This window comes from Haliotis rufescens, unplaced genomic scaffold, assembly GCF_023055435.1.
Source record: "Haliotis rufescens isolate VD_foot unplaced genomic scaffold, xgHalRufe1.0.p SCAF_1, whole genome shotgun sequence".
Taxonomy (NCBI): domain Eukaryota; kingdom Metazoa; phylum Mollusca; class Gastropoda; order Lepetellida; family Haliotidae; genus Haliotis; species Haliotis rufescens.
The window spans coordinates 47,302,920-47,321,255 of NW_025963779.1; the positions used below are offsets into that span (position 1 = coordinate 47,302,920).

General features: G+C 40.7%; 1 protein-coding gene across 1 annotated transcript in view; it reads left to right on the forward strand.

The window, feature by feature from the left end:
- Positions 1–2,299: 2,299 nt before the first annotated feature.
- LOC124136458 (DNA mismatch repair protein Msh6-like) overlaps positions 2,300–18,336 on the forward strand; it is a 141,619-nt gene continuing 125,582 nt past the window's right edge. Inside the window, exons 1-4 of the mRNA XM_046502374.2 lie at positions 2,300–2,676; positions 4,523–4,691; positions 5,097–5,311; positions 5,438–5,526. Coding sequence (XP_046358330.1) covers positions 2,505–2,676; positions 4,523–4,691; positions 5,097–5,311; positions 5,438–5,526 — 645 coding nt within the window. The 5' untranslated portion in view covers positions 2,300–2,504. The remainder of the gene's footprint in view (positions 2,677–4,522; positions 4,692–5,096; positions 5,312–5,437; positions 5,527–18,336) is intronic.

The window sequence follows — 18,336 nt, forward strand, 5'->3', positions numbered from 1 at the left end:
AAATATTTATACCCTTGTGTGACTTCCACAAGTTGTCCATTTAGATACCATTTTTCACTTTTTTTTCAGCCGCCCACCTTTCTGAAAAACTACAATGTGAGTTTTTTTCAATATTAACTGACATACTCCAGTCCACACAATACTTATCTAAGATAGATAATTCCTTCTGTAGTCCCCCAATAGTGTCTGAAATTAAAATGAAATCATTTGCAAAGAGCAATAATAAAACTTGTATAATATCGGGATGTAACTGTACTCCATATAGCTGCTCCTGTTCCATTGTGTGTACAATTTCATTTATGAATAATTGAAATAAGAAGGGGCTTAAAACGCAACCTTGTCTAACGCCTAAATTACATTGAAATTGGTTTGACAACAGGTTATTACTTCTGACACATGACTTGACATTACCATAAATTGACTTTAACAATCTTCGTGCTGACACTGTGCTTTCCAAATACTTTCCACAAATAAGAACGACGGACAGAGTCAAACGCCTTTGAAAAATCTATAAAGGCTACATATAACTTACGGCCAGACATACCTAAATATCGTTGAATAATAGCATTTAAAATAAATAGATTGTCAATTGTCAAGTGTCCTCGTCTAAAGCCAGATTGACATTCTGATATTTTGTCATACATATCTGCCCAAAAAACTAATCTATTATTTAATATACTTGTGAACATTTTAGACAAAATACTCAATAAACTAATAGTTCTATAGTTATCTTTGATTAATCTTGAGCCTTTTTTTATGTAATGGGATCATAACACCTGTATCCCAGTCTTTAGGTAAAACACCACTATCAAAGATACAATTGAAAATTATCTAAACATTAGGGACAATGTTAGGTAGTGCAAATTTCAGGTATTCTGGGAGAATATTGTCCATACCAGGTGATTTTGAGATTTTGAGAGAATTAATGCTGTCAATAGTTTCATCTTTAGTGATTGGTCCATCTGAGATGTCGCAGGAGATTTCCTCGCTTTCTATTATTAGTGGGTCGGCTTCGTCGTTTAAGAAATCACTATCTTCTTCAATTGTAGATTGGTTAAATAAATGTTCAAAGTAAGGGATTCCAAATCAGATTTTATTTGCCTATTGTCTTCACGAACTTCTATTAAAAAACTCCGTGATTCAGACACTTGACTATTTGTGTCCTTACACATCACCTCCAGTGAATAGTATTTCTTTTCAAAGGCTATCATCTGTGTTCGAACTTCTCTCACTGTTGCACGTATTTCTTTCTTGTTTTCCTCCATTTTACTGAACAGTGCATCCTTCAAACCCATTAGTTGTTCCTCCACGGTCGGGCCTGGTTGCTTCTCAATATCACCAGCAATGTGAAGTAGTCTTCTCAGGGCAATACTTATTGCCATTCAGACTGAAGGTGACAGATCACCACGTGTTGTACTCGATGAGTGGCGGTATAAGGGGGTGAACATGTCAACACTGTCAAAAGGGGGGCACAGAACGATCATGTTGAGTTTTGGGGCACACAATAAAGTAGCATTGCCATTTTCAACCTCATTACCAACTGCGTTTACACGCAAAACACCAGCTGCAAAAGTCGCCAGTAAAATCCCCATTCACGAAAATCGAAACATTAAGTCATTCATCCATGACCAGCGCGACATGGGGTCATATTCATCAACATTCACACGGTGTTGATGACAAAATAGTCGTTGTTACCTTCTACTGTACGGTGCTAAGTTCAGTGAGAAACCATCTCATCAAAGAATACACATAGAATGAAGATATTGGCTCTTGTACAAGGACTCTCGACATGTAGTCGTAGTTATCACTTTATGACATTGTTGTATATACATTCTGGCACGAACTCAATTACTTGAGCAAAACTATACATTTGTGGACACTTGAGATCAATTTGCCCAGATACGCTCGTTTCGCTTTAGTATTCTGCAATCCATTTTTAGTATTACCCGCTTGCCAGGCCCGGCCCGGCCCGGCCCGACTTTTTGCAATCCCGGCAAATCACTATTCCAGGTTCATATAATCGACGGCAACCTTCAGACATATTTCAGAAATCTCTCAAATTAGAGTTCTAACTATTGTAATGTAATGACACTATTTTGACCACAGATTCATTCAGAAACACATCCTTCATTTCAGAGCTTCCCTTTTAAAAACATTGGATTACAGTGTGTATTCACACCAACAATTTAAATTTAATCATATTCCGTATTTAAATTTCCGTGTTTTTTTTATTAACCGGTTATTTTATCGCATTACATGTTTTTCTAACGAAATTGTTGACTGTTTATCCCACTACTGGTCGCTACATACGTGTTAACAATGGAGTCATTGAGAATGTTTATACTGATAATAATTATCACGAATATTCCACAGCATAATAATGTTTCGTTCTTGTGTGACATAATTTCAACTTTTGGAAATGTCACCGGAAGTGTGTTCCTAAATTACGCGGGAGAAAACGTACATGGAGTGTTGACATTTTATGTTGATGTTAACCATCCAAAATGTCTGTAAAACAATCAAATCTGTTCTCGTTCTTCTCAAAAACGCCAAACAAGGTTCCTAACAACGAGACACCTAAGAAAGACGTGTTGTCACCACGTCGATCACCAAATTCGGGAAAAAGGAAAACCCCCACAACCAATGGGAACAGGAATGTCACTGACACTGACCCAGGTATTAATAAAATAACCATGTGAGAAAGAGGATGATGTATAATTTTAGGCCATATTTCAGTTTACCGGTTGCTGCTTATAGCGCTATATAATGGCTCAAAGGTGCCGGCTTAGGATCTGCGTGCCTCTTCGATCCTTCGGTTAGGTTACCCCTATCTCTATCCTTAGCAGCTAAGTTAGCTCATGGATCAGCAGTGGATCCCCTTTCCGATAATTAGGGTTAGCATAGTTAGGTACCACTTTCCGAGAACTTATTACTCAACCCACTCACCTAAGGACTCACCTCAGTTGGTGGACGATTGAGTCGAACGTTTTCGGAGGCGTCTCCTTATCCGGGGTAATCCAAACGCCACACCTGTTCGAAGTCGCCTCCCAACAGGGGTGGGGAGCACATCTACAGGACCATGCTGTGGTCCGGCACACAACATACTAGGTACATCAACAACCTGAGTTGGAGGCTCTCATTCTGGCAATATCACATTGGCAGGAGTGCCTACAGAATACTCAAATCGCAATCTCCACGGACATCAGCATGGTGGTTTGCTGTGCAACCAAGGGACAACGCACTCTCACTCCCTGCTTCAACAGACGTTTTGGTACTTTTATCTGTTGGATATTCCTGGATGTCGGGACATTCTGGCGGATGCCATATCCAAACCAGACAGGGCTATTTGGCTGGGGTATCACAGGCCATTGCCATGGTGCATCTTAAGTTGACCAAAGTTCCGGTACTACAGGCCCTCCTACACTCATAGCGAATCAGAAGGCCAAATTCCCCTGCTTCGTATTTGAATGTGGTACTTCATGGGTTATGTGGGCCTCCCTTCAAGCACCTCCACACAACATCCTTTTTTAACCTCACCAAGAAGACATTTTTTCTCTTGGTTTTGGCCACAATGGCATGGGTTTGAGTTTACATGCACTCGATATTACCTGTCCGTTTTGAGTGTGGTACGCAGTCATCCTTCAGGCATAAGAGATCGCTAACCTTAATTCGCAGAGAGCAAACAGTCTTCACGAGATAAGGGCGGTTGCCTCAAACATGGCTCTACATAGCAAATGTTCTATTAGAGCAATCATGGAAGGATGTTTTTGGAGTTCTGACACTGTCTTCGCTAGCCATTATCTAAGAGATGTGGCACTTGAAGACTTTGAAGGCATTTGTACCTTAATGTTTTCATTTACAAGGACTTATCCTCAACTCTAGTGTTCTTTCCGTAGACAGCATTATCTAGCAATACCGATCGGCGCTGGACACGCCATATGGTCCCCTTGACACACTTCTTATGAGGGGTTATGTATATTGAAGATAACATTTGAAGGTATGCCAGAGGCATCCGATACAGATGCATTAAGGATTGATGCAGGATAAGCAAAGAATGTTGTTAAATCTATATATTTTTTACATTTGTATGCTTATCCTCGTTACTATGTCTAAGAGCCCGACCATCGCAGACTTGCCTCTCCACTATCACTTCAGAAAATAATTATGGATGACAAGCAGAAATGTGGTGAGACGTGACATCACTTCTGTCGATCACATGACAGCTGTGCGAGGTGGTTGTGACAAGTAGACTTGTTGAAAACAACCTTATTTCAGCTTAGGACCATTGCACAGTGCTGTTTGTGTCATTGTGTTAGCAGTAGAGGCATTAAGGAGTATTGGAGGATAAGTATACAACTGTAAAACATATTTACATTTTACTAATATACATGCTTTCTGAAGCCTTATGTGTATGTTTTTTTCAAATTGTAAAGAGTTTCATCTATTATTGTAATTATTCCTCAAGTATTTCAGCTGCAGAGATGTATGGTTCTAATTTGCAAATGTTTTTTGTGTTGCCTAGAGTTTGAGCTTGGTGCTGTTGTATGGGCCAAGTTGGAGGGGTACCCATGGTGGCCAAGTCTTGTGTGTAATCATCCAACTCAGAAGAAACATGTCAAAGGAGGAAAACAAGTCCAGCTGCATGTGCAGTTCTTTGATGACCCTCCTTCTCGGGCCTGGATCCGGGCAAAGTAAGATGGCACTCTTTCATGCTAATCAACTTTTCTGAAATAACCTTTTTTGTGAAATACTTGTAATACAAAGATACCTGAAATATTTTACTTACATATGATATTCCAACTGTACAATACATCCTGTACATATTACTGAAACACATGCAGTGGTGGTTTCTTTTATATATGTGATTGCTAGCAATGGTTCTGTACCTGGACCTGTAAGAGTTACACCTGTACTGGTAGGGTTGTCTGATACACCTACAGTTTTGTCACTGAACCTCTGAGCATATGTTTAAGTCATGTCTAGGAATGTAAGAAATCATTTTCCCAAATATGGCAATGGCTTCTCAGACCATACATTCATAAATACAGGAAAGGTTTCTGTACCTTTAGATGTGAATATGGCAATGGTCTGTTAAGATATGTCAAGGCCTACAAAGGCTCGGGTGACAAGGCGTTCCAGCGAGGGGGTCAGTTCCACTGCCACGACGCTGAGTGTTACGAGGGGGCACTGAAGGCTGATGCTGCTATGAAGATGAGTGTGGAGGAACGACTGTCCACTCTCATTGTGGACCTTCAGCCATCAGACAGTGAGGATAGCGCAGAGGAGGCAGCGGAACTCATCGACCTGGACCGTAAGTAGAACAATATCTTCAAGAGGGATGGCTACCAGAAGGAATACGGGACAACGATGAATTTAGAGATCAGTACATTGTGGTTAAGAGGATGTTGGATTTCTAAAGTAAAGTGATTTATTTCAGCTGACATTTTTGATGCGGAGATGCAGGATGATGAAGCAGACAACAGCAAGGAAAATCATAATGACAGCATCAAGACTGATGACAGCAAGGTAACCTATGAGGATGTTTATATCAAGATGGATAACACATAAGATTTGTTTGTTTGTTGTTTAATGCCGCACTCAGCAAGATTCCCGATCCCATAAGTCGCCTCTTACGACAAGCATGGGTTGCTGAAGACCAATTCTAACCATGCTAACCCAGATCTTCATAGGTTGATAACACTTAAGAAACCAGCATTGTCCCATTTAGTTTAAAGAAAGGACTTTGGACACATAACTAACAATGCTATACTTAGCGGTACCGTATTGGACATAATAAGGGGCTGAAGGTGCTCTCAAAATTGGAAATAGGGGGCGCTTATAAGAAAATAATTTTGTGGTTTGGCAAACACAGAAATCGATCGCTCTCAGTATTGTACCCCTTTAGATATGTATGCTCACACATATCAACTTACATATCTAAGTATTAGTGAGAATGCAACTCCTCATTAAAGATGAGTAAAAATGATCGTTGATGCCCATCGTTCCAAAAGGGAAGTACTGGTAATCAGCAGGTAAAGTTGAAAATAAAATATGAACATCCTCTTAGTGTTTGTGATTTTCAAATATCACCTTACATTACTTACCATTACTTTTTTGTGATAATGACGATATATTACTGCTTCTTTTCTGTCAGCTTTTCATTTGTAAAATTAATTTGAATACTTTTTGTCAAAACATGTTTTTGGTGCTGGTCATGACCGGTCAACAATTTAACAATCGATATATCCAGTATGTGAATGAAAATACTACAACCTACCTGAGATTAATTTATAAACATTTTCTGAATAAATTTCAAATATTCTAAAATGTACATCTAGTTTTTAATTAATCATCATTTTCAGAAGCAACATAACTTCCCACAACACCACTGCCACAGGCTAATTTGCATATCACGTGACCAGACTTTTCTCTTGTTTTTAAACACACGCTGAAATCAAAACAGACTGAGGCCCTTGCATAATGTTTTGCATAATTATTTGCTACTAAATCTGCGACTGAGGTGCATGACAATTTATATTTTTGCATCAAAGGCATCTTATCTCTACCTCTCCGTATGGCTTTGATGACAGCATCCGGTGTAAACAAATGAAAACTACACAAATGTAAATTTTTAAACTTATCCTATCTCACACTATGCATTTCCTCTAATTCTTCGATCTTGGTGTGGAAACGTCCTGGAACAAAGTTTCCAGCTTCAAAAACACCACTCACCCAAACACATCCCTTACATCACCAATCACCACTGTGATCATGGTTCACGCACCACTAAAATCCCAAGCGACACGACCCCAGCGACCTGATCACCTGACATATCCAGCACCCTCATTCTCAATTCTATCGCTATGGTGTTCGGACGTTATTCTTGAACAGAGAATTTTTTATTTCTTTTATATATATATAAAATTTAAATACACAGCCTCACTACTAAAGTTTACCATTACCACGAAGAGAGAGTGGTTAAATCGCTATCCGTAGAGGAGGATCGCTTTCCGTCTCGTTTGACTGCTACGATTTCTGCCTCTGTTGGGACCATGCCCCTGTGCACGTGCCCGCTCCCTGGCTTCTACAGTCGTCCCGCATTTAAATGGCCAGTTCATCGTGTTGGACTATGGCCCTTTACTCAGCTTGGGAAGTCAAGCCGTCAACTGAGGGTTGCCTCTTCCCCCAACACGCTTGTTACTCGGGTCATCACTCATGGTTCCCACTGCCACTGGAAAACCTGGAAAACCTGGAAATGTGTTGGAAAAAATTCCAGTCAGGGAAATATCAGGGAATCCACTAAAAACTTCAAAATCAGGGATTTATCAGGGATTTATCAGGGATTTTTTGCTCTTGGAACTCATACTCTCTATTATTTAATGGTTGTGGCAGCCACTCAAATTTAAGCAATGGAGTTTATTCGTTTGAAAAAGAGGTATTTGTCAAATTTTACTATATCAAGGTCAAGGTCAATGTGGCTGATAGGGATTTGCGCCCCTTACCTCCAGAGCTAACTAAATTCTAAATTTAAAATATTTTGAGTAAAATATTACATTGCCTTGGTATTAGTTTACCATTTGAATTTCAGAAATCAATTTAAATGTAAAATTTCAAATCTCATAAAGTTCTACTGTTCAAGAACAAACAAAATAATGCAATTAGGATTCTATAAATTTCTTTGTTAATGAAAAGTGTATCAGTGTTAGATAAATCATTGGAAAAACTTAGGGTGACTTCAGTTGTGGTTATAATTATCTATTCCCTGGTGACCTTTTGAAAGTGCAGATGTATATTTGAATGGTTAGTTTGTGAAATGCTGTGCATGAATGTTGCACTGAAAGTAGTGATGGTATTTACTTTATTATAATGTTACTAATTAGTTCATGTTCATGTTTCTAAAGTTGTGAGATCCTAGTCCTGAAGTACATTTTCAAAAATTGTAATACTTGTTTTGATTAGGCAATGATTGATGGAGTTAATTTGTAGTTTGAACTCTTTAAATGGTGGCAGATGGATGGCCTTAAGGGGAGGATAATTACTTGGTGACTTAGTTTTCCTTAAACCAAACATAACACACTTTTGTACAGAAATATCTAAAAAAAGACGTTTCCATTGGTCTATTTTAAAGCTGTTTATATAATAAAGTTAAAACACCACTCCCAGTTGTTATAATGGAGGCCGTGTAATGCAGTCTGGAAAAGTTCTAAGTTCTCTGGAAATGTCAGGGAATTTTTCGGAAGAAAAAAAGTGGGAACCATGTCACTTCTACAGCGCTCGGAGGATACAGCTACACCTCTCCGGCTTTCTAATGGCGACAACCCTTCTGACCGAAAACACTACAATTGTCGGCGAGGAAGTGATAGCCAACTGACGACGGATCTTCACTCACAGGATCGTCATCTTAGGCTTGATCGTAACGACCGAGTGTTCAAGGGATCATTGATGACCGAGGGATAGACAGATCACCTTACTTCACCATTATCGATAAGACACTGATATTGGATGGACAGTCCATCAGATCGTACCTCTGAAGATCGACAGTTTCACCTCTCCTACAGATCGATACCGAGAGATCTCCACTCTACGATACACATCGATTCGTCGACACATGGATAAATCAATACATCAACATATCGTCCGATCAAGAATTCGTCTGCTAGTACGACTTTACCTGCAGGAAGCCTCGGTGGCTGAGTGGGTTAGATCGCTGACTTTGTGTGCTGGCGATAAGGTCCCTTACTCTGGCATTGTGGTTCGAATCCCGGACGGGACTCAACCCCATAAAGTACAAGCATGTACTTTACTGAGAAGATGTTATCCCAGATATAACTTTTGCTATATACAAGAGACGAACAACGGATCGTCCTCAGTCATAAGATCGTCATTCTTCCACGGAATCAATAGACCTCTCTCTCAGCGTGCATCAGACTTCTATACGCTAACTTGGACAAGGCCTTCGCTGCATTCCGTTGTCTAGATCAGACAATCCAGTGATTGTCATCACGAGCATCGGTCTACGTCTTGGGATACGATGACCTGCACCATCCATATCAGCGAACTTGACCAACTGGTCTTGTTGGTCTCTTACAGGCATAGTCACCTCGTATGGGGAGCTTGAGATACTGACGGCTTTTCTCTACCGGGATCTTCATGGATCCGGTCCACGTGCCTGCCAGCCTTGAATCATCTTACGATCCTCTCCTATGAGAAATCACCATTACAGGGTTATGAAGACAAGACAATGCGCTCCCCCTATTCAGATTTGAATCATCAGACAGACATCATCCTGAGGCTCGATATCACTGCAGCCGACATCTATCATCGACTCCAATCTTTGACACCCACGATTTCAACCTGATATTACATAACAGGTTATGACGCTCGAGACAACACGCTCCCCCATACAGATTTAAATCTTCAGACAGACGACATCATCCCGAGGCTTGATATCATCGCAGCCGACCTTTTTCATGGACGCCCTCGATTTCAACCTGATATTCCATAACAGGTTATGACGCTCGAGACAATGCGCTCCCCTATACAGATTTGAATCGTCAGACAGACATTATCCTGAGGCTCGATATCACTGCAGCCGACATCTATCATCGACGCCAATCTTTACGATCGACGCCCTCGATTTCAAACTAATATTCCATAACAGGTTATGCTGCTCGAGACAACACGCTCCCCCATACAGATTTAAATCTTCAGACAGACGACATCATCCCGAGGCTTGATATCATCGCAGCCGACCTTTATCATGGACGCCCTCGAATTCAGCCTGATATTCCATATAAGTTGGCGCGTCTTTTCTGCCCTCGGCGTGGTCAACCTACACCATTCTAACAGACGATTCAACGGGGGAGTTCGTCCATCTTTCATCGGTACAAACAGCAGATGTTTGATGTCTGAAGATGGTTTCTAGCACATCGGTTTCGTCCCATATTCTACAAGCAACTGACCACCTATACACCGATGTTTTTCGTTACTCGGGACAGCGCTCGTGTTTCTGCGCAAGGGTGAATTACACATCACACCGAGATTGCTGTTTGTAAACAAGACTACCATGCAGACTTTGGCTGATCTCATGCGAGCCGTTCGAAGCATTACAGTTGTTGTCAATGACTATACGTGCGGCCTTTCACATCTTCACAACTCCTTTTGTCGTCGCATCAATACCGGAATGCAAAGCGCTTTTTTGGGCCATCATCTCTTCACCAGTTCCACACGTAACCGATCAACCTAGCAGGACATGTCATCCCCCACTTATTCAAGACGAGAGTGAACATCGACATTTTTTAAATATTTTTTTTCTTTCGGTATATGATCCTAATGTTAGCCACGTCCATTCAAGGCATGGTGTTTGCTACTACTGCTCTTCAATGTGGTTCGAATTACCCTGCTTCGTACGATCAGCCAACTGGTAAACTACATCTTCAGCACCGTTTTTCTATGAGATACTAGATCACACGCACGACAGTCAAGTTTTTACCATCGCTTTATAACACAATTTTTGTGTAATGTGTACTTGAACATTGATCAGCAGGCGAACTCATCTCTACATCAACAACTCCATCTTCCCGAGGCAAGGGAGTTAACTGACTGTAAAAGACCAGTTTCCACCCTCGCCGAACTAAGCTGGAATTTCTGTGTTCAATTGTAGCGCTACCAGTGGCTATTACGAGTTATGTCCATTCTATGTCTCGCCTATTGACCAATTAGATTACACCTCTCATATCACTTGCATTTGCTTCAAACAAAATGGCGGCGCCTAGTCAACCTGATCTGATTGATAATCAAAATCGTTTTTGTAATATATAGGGTCTTACTTCGCGAAGTGAATCCAGTGACGTGAGCACCATGATTTAAAACATGAAAACATTTGGACAATATCTGTTGACGCCAATTTGGCGGTACACATGCTTTGCAAATCCTGCCATCGGCCGAAATCTGCACGGCAGTTTACGAACTGGATGTTGATTTCATTGAGCGATTTTGATTGGACTATTCATAGACTCGATAGTCCAGCCCAAATATAACCCCATAATTTCAGCCTAGTTTGGCAAGGGTGGTAACTGGACTTTTATAGTCAGTTAACTCACTTGCCTCGGGAAGATGCAGCAACTCGGAAGTTTGACATTCTACATATTGTAATAGCTATTACACTTTGGACGACCTCTCTGCTACCCCATTCCAACCGTCACCAGTCAACAGACGACAGCTTGGAATTCCACAACTGGAAGGAGAACCACCCTTATTGTCACTGGCGGTACACTACCCTTTGGAATTGCTTCAACCCATGGCTATGTACACGAATCACAAAACCAATTGCTGTTCGTCACACAGGAATCCGTAATACATTTTACCTGGATGAAGGGATTCAAGCCCAAATATCAACAATTACTCAGACTGCAATATTGACCCGGAAATTATTAACACAACTACGTTGGTTAATAAATTATCAGAAGTCCAACTTACAACCATTCCAGGATCTCCATTCCTTAGGATCAAGTCTAATGAGCCAGACTAACATCCTAGTACCAGAACACAGTGAGGCAACGCCTCTTGTGATGGACACATTGGACAGTGGAATCGATTGTTTGTGCAGGAATTTGTTTACACAAGCCGGAATACAACATCCACCTGTTCATGGATGCCTCACTTCAAGGTCGGGGAGCTCACTTCAACTTGGAAGTAATATCAGACCTATGGTCAGAAGCAGTCAGCTCTACCACATCAATTATCTGGAATACGAGGCTGTAATCCGGGTAATATTTCATTGGACCCATCAGTCAAGAAAACAACATCTGATCATCGGGACACTCATATCAACTGTGGCATACACTATACACCTTCAAGACACTATGAAATCAGAGACCCTCCTGCAGTTGACTTTTCACCTTTGGTAGACAAGCTCAACTTACAGATAAAGACAAGACATATACCGGGAGCGGCAAGTGGATTAGCAGACACCTTGTCCAGACCAGCCAGACTATCACCAACAGAATGGAAGCTACAGCCGAAGCATTCCCACTGGCAATAAATGAAAAGGTTGTCTACTAGTAACCCTATTTGCATCAGATAACATTGTGCCACCAGCTCCGGGCCCACTAACCTGGTCAATCGATGCTCTGACAATATCATGGGAGGACCTAAACGCGTACACGTTTCCTCCCACCAGCCTTGATACCACGGATACTACAAAGATCCTACACACGAGCTACCAACAACTGCTGTTGGTAGCACCTTCTGACCGACAAGAATTTGGGTTCCAGAGATCGTCGAACTGCCAGAGATTCCACTACTAAGACTTCCAAACTGGTCACATCTATTGCTACATCCTCCCTCCAATCAGGTCCATCCAAGACCTGAATTATACGAACTTCAGGTATGAATTATATCAAGAGCAGCCTCGCTGAGGATTTTCCATTAGAGCAGCTAAGGCAAGCCTCCTTAGCACTTCGTCAATCAACGAGAATCTCTGTGACGATAAATGGAAAAGTTTTCACCAGTTTGGAAGATCCAGGGTTTTCTGCAGCCAAGCTACTACACCACAAGTAGCAGATTACCTATGTCCCTTAACAAGTACAAGGCATCTTATGATTCGAAACTACTCACTAATGGGATAAAACTTACCGTATATGACCGTAGATAAGCTGAGGTATTAACTTGACCATTGAAATAAAATAGAAAATGATATGACCCCCAGATAAGCCGAACCAGGAAGTGAAAGGCAAAAAACACTGTGAAGTCAGACTGCAAGACATGTGCTGGTACTCGCAGATATTCAATAATATAAGATGAAAAATTATATTGAAAAAGTCATTATTATTTCTAATAAAGATTTAACAAACCAGTCATCTACTTTCATAATGTGGGAAGCTGTTTCTCTTGTCTTTTTTTAATCTCATAATGATCGTTATATGTTGCCATCAACAACGAAGCGCCATTTTGTGAATCAGTGTATATAGAATTATGAACCCGTGAGAAAATATATCAGCTAGAGCGAAGACTCGCAGTTTGAATGCAGCATCGTAAGCATGGCATTTTTGTTTCAAAGTCATGATGAGAATGTCAGTCAGTCACTTGTGTGAACAACATAACAATACCAATCGGCCCGTTATTATCAGTGCTCATTTCCTTGTGTACTGTGTTGCTTTTTAAACAACAGGAAGCAATCACAGTGGTCACCGTTTGTCACAGGAAACAGTTGATCAGGTTTTTGCAAATGGCGAACGGAATAACTCGCCGATACAGTTGTTTATTTGCCTCTTTCAATAAAGGTAGATATTTGTTCACTATCAATTTATGAACTTTGCAAAACGTACGTAATAGCTATTGGCGATTTCATCTAGGGATTATATATTATAGCTGTGGATTACATATATTGTTACATGTAAAGATTGTGGAGTTTATGAAGAACGATAAACTTTGAACATTCAATTGAAAACTTATTATCGGAAGTAGTAACATGCATAACATTTTTTAATAATGACAACATTGGTGTATAATAATAACTTTATTGATAATTTATAACAATAATGGCTCTAGGCAACTTCCAAACTTTCGGGAAGTTGTAATCTATCGGACCGTCATTCAGGCAATGTTTCTGACAGATCACGATCTGAAAAATACTATCATGAAAGTGTATCCCGTGGATAAGCCGACCCTGTTCTACAGAATCTCTTTTCTGGTCCTCAAAATTCGGCTTATCTGCGGACATATACGGTACTATAGTTCCCGAACCGTTAGATCTACACAGATCTTTCAGACTGCAAGTAATTCAGGCGTTACCATGACCTCAGGCTCCAATGTTTCTGCTGTCGCTGACTTTCAGACATTGATTCTCCCTGTATTCTTCCGTCACTTCTCCTGGCTGACTATGAACCACTTGTGGATAAAACCTCAAACTTTTAGGTTCATGACGATCTTCCTGCTTGCGCTGGCTCCTGCAGCTCGTGTTAGAGGAACTCGTGCTAAGACGTCGGTTCCGGTTCCAGCGTCTTCAACAAGTTTTCTAGGACAACCGGATCGTCTTTTCAGCCTCCACCACACTCATTGATTGAGAGCTGGTGTCGTGGAAGACGTCTCACTTTGCCCAGCCTGAGCCTATAAGATCTACTTCAAGGCATCTTAGACCATCCGTCGCTGTCGCAAGCATGTTTTTCATCCACTTGTCGACGGCTGCAACTTCTGATTTATCTTGAACCACCATCTCCACTGGCTGCGTTCTATCACCATCAGGGTCTACACCTTTGAGGGACTACCACCCAGCTGCTTCCAATCCTCATGGACCCGTGAAGATCTGGGGTAGAATAGGTCTTCAGCAGCCTATGCTTGCCGTAAAAGGCGACTATGCTTGTCGTAAAAGGCCACTAACGGGATCGGGTGGTCAGGCTCGCTGACTTTGTTGATGCATGTCATCGTTCCCAATTGCGTGGATCGATGTTAATGATGTAAATCACTGGATTGTCTGGTCCAGACTCGATTATTTACAGACCGCCGTCATATAGCTGGAATATTGCTGGGTGCGGCGTTAAACAAAAAAACACAAAAAAAATCCAATCCTCATGAGACGAGGGCAGTGACTGCCACCCTGGCGTTGCATAGTATTGCACACTCTCAGCCATCATGGAGGGATGTTATGGCGTTCTGATATGGTCTTTACCTCCTACTCCTTTCGGAATCTCAGTCACTGACGTCCAAGGTCACAGCAGCCACACAGCACAGATAAGGAAGCCCAGCGGACTACAAGTCCAAAGTATGGTTTCCTGTATATACTGCAATATTTTCATTTCCCAATAGGACTATATATAAGTTTGTCTGTTGGGACTTCGGTCTATGTCAATAGAAGTCACCATCCGGTGCGGCCATGTGTTAAATGGTGTCCCAATCTTCTACCTGCTCACCTCTGTCTTTGAGCATGTGATGTCTCAGTCGTTGATTGAAGACCTGTGTGATAAACGGGTATCGTCAATCGATTCCTCTTTTCGTTCTTACCTTATTCAATCTCTACGTGAGATGCCAAGCTTGTCGGCCTCACGTCCTTGGGAGCGTATATGTGAGGTCTGTCTTGTAGAACCTAGGCCGGGGACGGGGTGTTTGAAACACCTACTCCTATCCGGGGTGAGGTTTAAGTCGTGACCGAGTAGGTGTTGCCTGGCTCATGGTTACTCGTTCGTTCTTGGAACGGCGTCCTGTGTGAAACCATGGAACAGATTCCCCGATGTCATGATGTATATCTCTTGGTAGCACAAAAAGGGTTTTTTGAAGCAACCCTTACACAAGTTTATCACTAATCCTTGTAAAATCCTTTGAATTTTCCTGATTAGTTCCAGCTGCCTCGTGTACGTCTCACGGCTGAGGCCCTTACAGGCTAGGGTATCTGCGCCCCATCATCCAACAGTGGGATAAATGCATAGTGTGAGATAGGATAAGTTTAAAAATTTGTAAGTTTTCTAATAAATTGTCTATTTACAGTGGTGCCTCGCTACAACGCTACCAATGGGGTCCAAATAATTGTTGGGCGTTATAGACGATGAGCCGTTTAACCGAGGCTGAGGTGGGGGAGCGCGCTCGGCCAATCTCACGATCTTCGCCTTGTCTCGCACATTGCAATGATACAAGTTGTTTACTGTTCATAGTGTAAAAATATATATCCATTATGTTTTTGCCGTTTGTTATTATTTACAAGCCTTAACTGTCACATTCAATGTGAATGTAGTCTACTTACATGAAAATATCGATCGATAATGGTAGTAACAGACGCTATGAGTGAAGAGCCAATCACAATTCATTACACAAGTACAGAGTGATTCTGTGGCATTCATTGGTCATGTTGCTTAAAATACGGAAAACAAGAGTTTTGACCAGCACTACGCGCATTCATACACATTCATGCAAATATAGATACACATTCAAGCCAGATTTATTGGTTTGATACGGTTACTTGATCCGAATCAAAAGGAATGACTGCCGTGTTGTGACAGCAACTACATGTGAGTTGACAGTGTCGCCTCAAATTGGATTGCCCACTAATTAAGAAAATAAGCTTCGCTTGTGGTTCTCTTTTATTGCATGCATGCGCTTCTAAGATCAAAGGATGTATAGTGTGAAAAGTCAACTAGTAGAACAATCGTATTTCCGGGACTTGCCACGGATGTTTTCAAACAGATTATTAGAACTCCATTCAGCGATAAACGGTTGATTATGCAATGAGAAGCGTTATGTGCAAATGAACAACGAACAACAATACAATCACTGCTGTGTAAAACTCTCAGTATTAAAAGTGTACATAAATTTTGGGAGCCATGCGATACCACACGTAGTAACCGAGGTAGCGCTTTATCGAAGAGCCCAATAGCGAGGGATCACTGTATATACTTATCCTATCTCACACGCTAAAGGCACACCCAACCATCCCCGCATCACAGTTACACCAGCCTGTACGCTCTAGATTGAGAATGAGGGTGCTGGATATGTCAGGTGATCAGGTCGCTGGGGTCGTGTCGCTTGGGATTTTAGTGGTGCGTGAACCATGATCACAGTGGTGATTGGTGATGTAAGGGATGTGTTTGGGTGAGTGGTGTTTTTGAAGCTGGAAACTTTGTTCTAGGACGTTTCCACACCAAGATCGAAGAATTAGAGAAAATGCATAGTGTGAGATAGGATAAGTATATAAATATACAATTTATTAGAAAATTTACAAATATTTCTTCACGTTTTAAGATATTTTCTCAATGAAAGTTAACCATCACAGTTGTTTATGTTGATATGTTAAAACAGAAGAAACTATTTGATAATTACATTGGTAAATATGAGTTGCCGCTGTTGCTGAATGTGGAAAATGGGGTGAATGGAAGTTGTAAGTATTGTGGGGTCATGATTTCTAAGAAATTATAATGTAAACGTTTTTGAATGATATTTTGAATAAAATAAATATTGGAGACTACAAATATAAGTCCAAATATACTATGTACACTTAAATAGCTTAACAAAAGGTTAACTTGCGTAATTCAATACATGTTTGTTGATATTGTATTTCTGATGACGGATCATGAGTCATATACTGTAAAACTTGAAATTAATGCGAGCGTGAATTAGATGCGAAAAATGTGAGTGCACACTTTGGATAGCGGATATACCAACTTGAACATGAACACAAACACGGTTTATTGAGCAGCACTTGTAACAAGTATGTAACAATGTCATTTAAAGAATAGGAATTACACAATGGGCATACGGTAAGTTATCACTGCTGGGGTCAAAGAGTTCTACCCACTCATGTCAAATAAGGCATCACTGACCACTCCAATCAGTGTTATTTTATTGCCTTTGAACTTCCTTAATGCCAGTCAACAGAATAAACATAAACTGTGTGTTGTTAGGAAATCACTGTTTATTGTTATTACGTGAGTGCTTTACTCAGTGCTAATGAGCAGTGCTATTTGCTGTTTGATTGGATTAAGGTAAGGATATCTATTATTCCACTGGGGATGGGGTGGGGGGAGTCATATTGATATTGAGTCACATTTTTGGCTAGGGTCGTATTAATTTCAAGCCTGAAATGATGAAAAGTCTGTGCCTGTTATACACGAGAAATTTATTTTTTGAGAATTTAATTACCCATAATTAAGGGTGTTTATAACACACTAGTGCATATTTTACACGAATAAATATGTTTTGTGTAGATTGATCAATCGGAAGGGGTGCTTATTCGGATCATTCACTTACCAATATATTTCCTAATATTGCCATAGCCGCTTATTAGAGTGGGGTGCTTATGACGTCGAATACGGTAATACTTTTAGGAAATAACAATCCGAATTAACAATGTTTAACTTTTCACAGTGTTTATATATTGAAAAAAACAGCAGGAAAACAATATTAAAAATGACATGTACCTGAAAGCATGTTATTCAATATACAGGGATGAGAATCTTCCGTGGATCCGCAAAATTCCATGAATTTTAGTTACCCCAAGTTTGTTAAAATCTGATGGCTTCCCCCATAAACACACCCTCATTTTGGACCACGCTCCATTTCAAAGATGTTTCAGCTGAAAAGGAAAATATCCATTCTCATCCCTGAATATATATCTAGGGGCAGAGGTGTCCTAGTTGTCTAATGCACCACAATTCACTGTGCAGAGGTGTTGCACCCCAGAAACTTCTGATAGTGGGTTTGAATCCTGATTTGCCCTGATTATATTTCCCGTACTGGTGGGTTTCACCAAAGTTGTAAACGTATTTAGACCTAAGGAAGAGAATTTATGGATGTCAACTTTATTATGAGGAACACAATGTTTCGGAGTATATGCTTACCCCTTCATCAGGT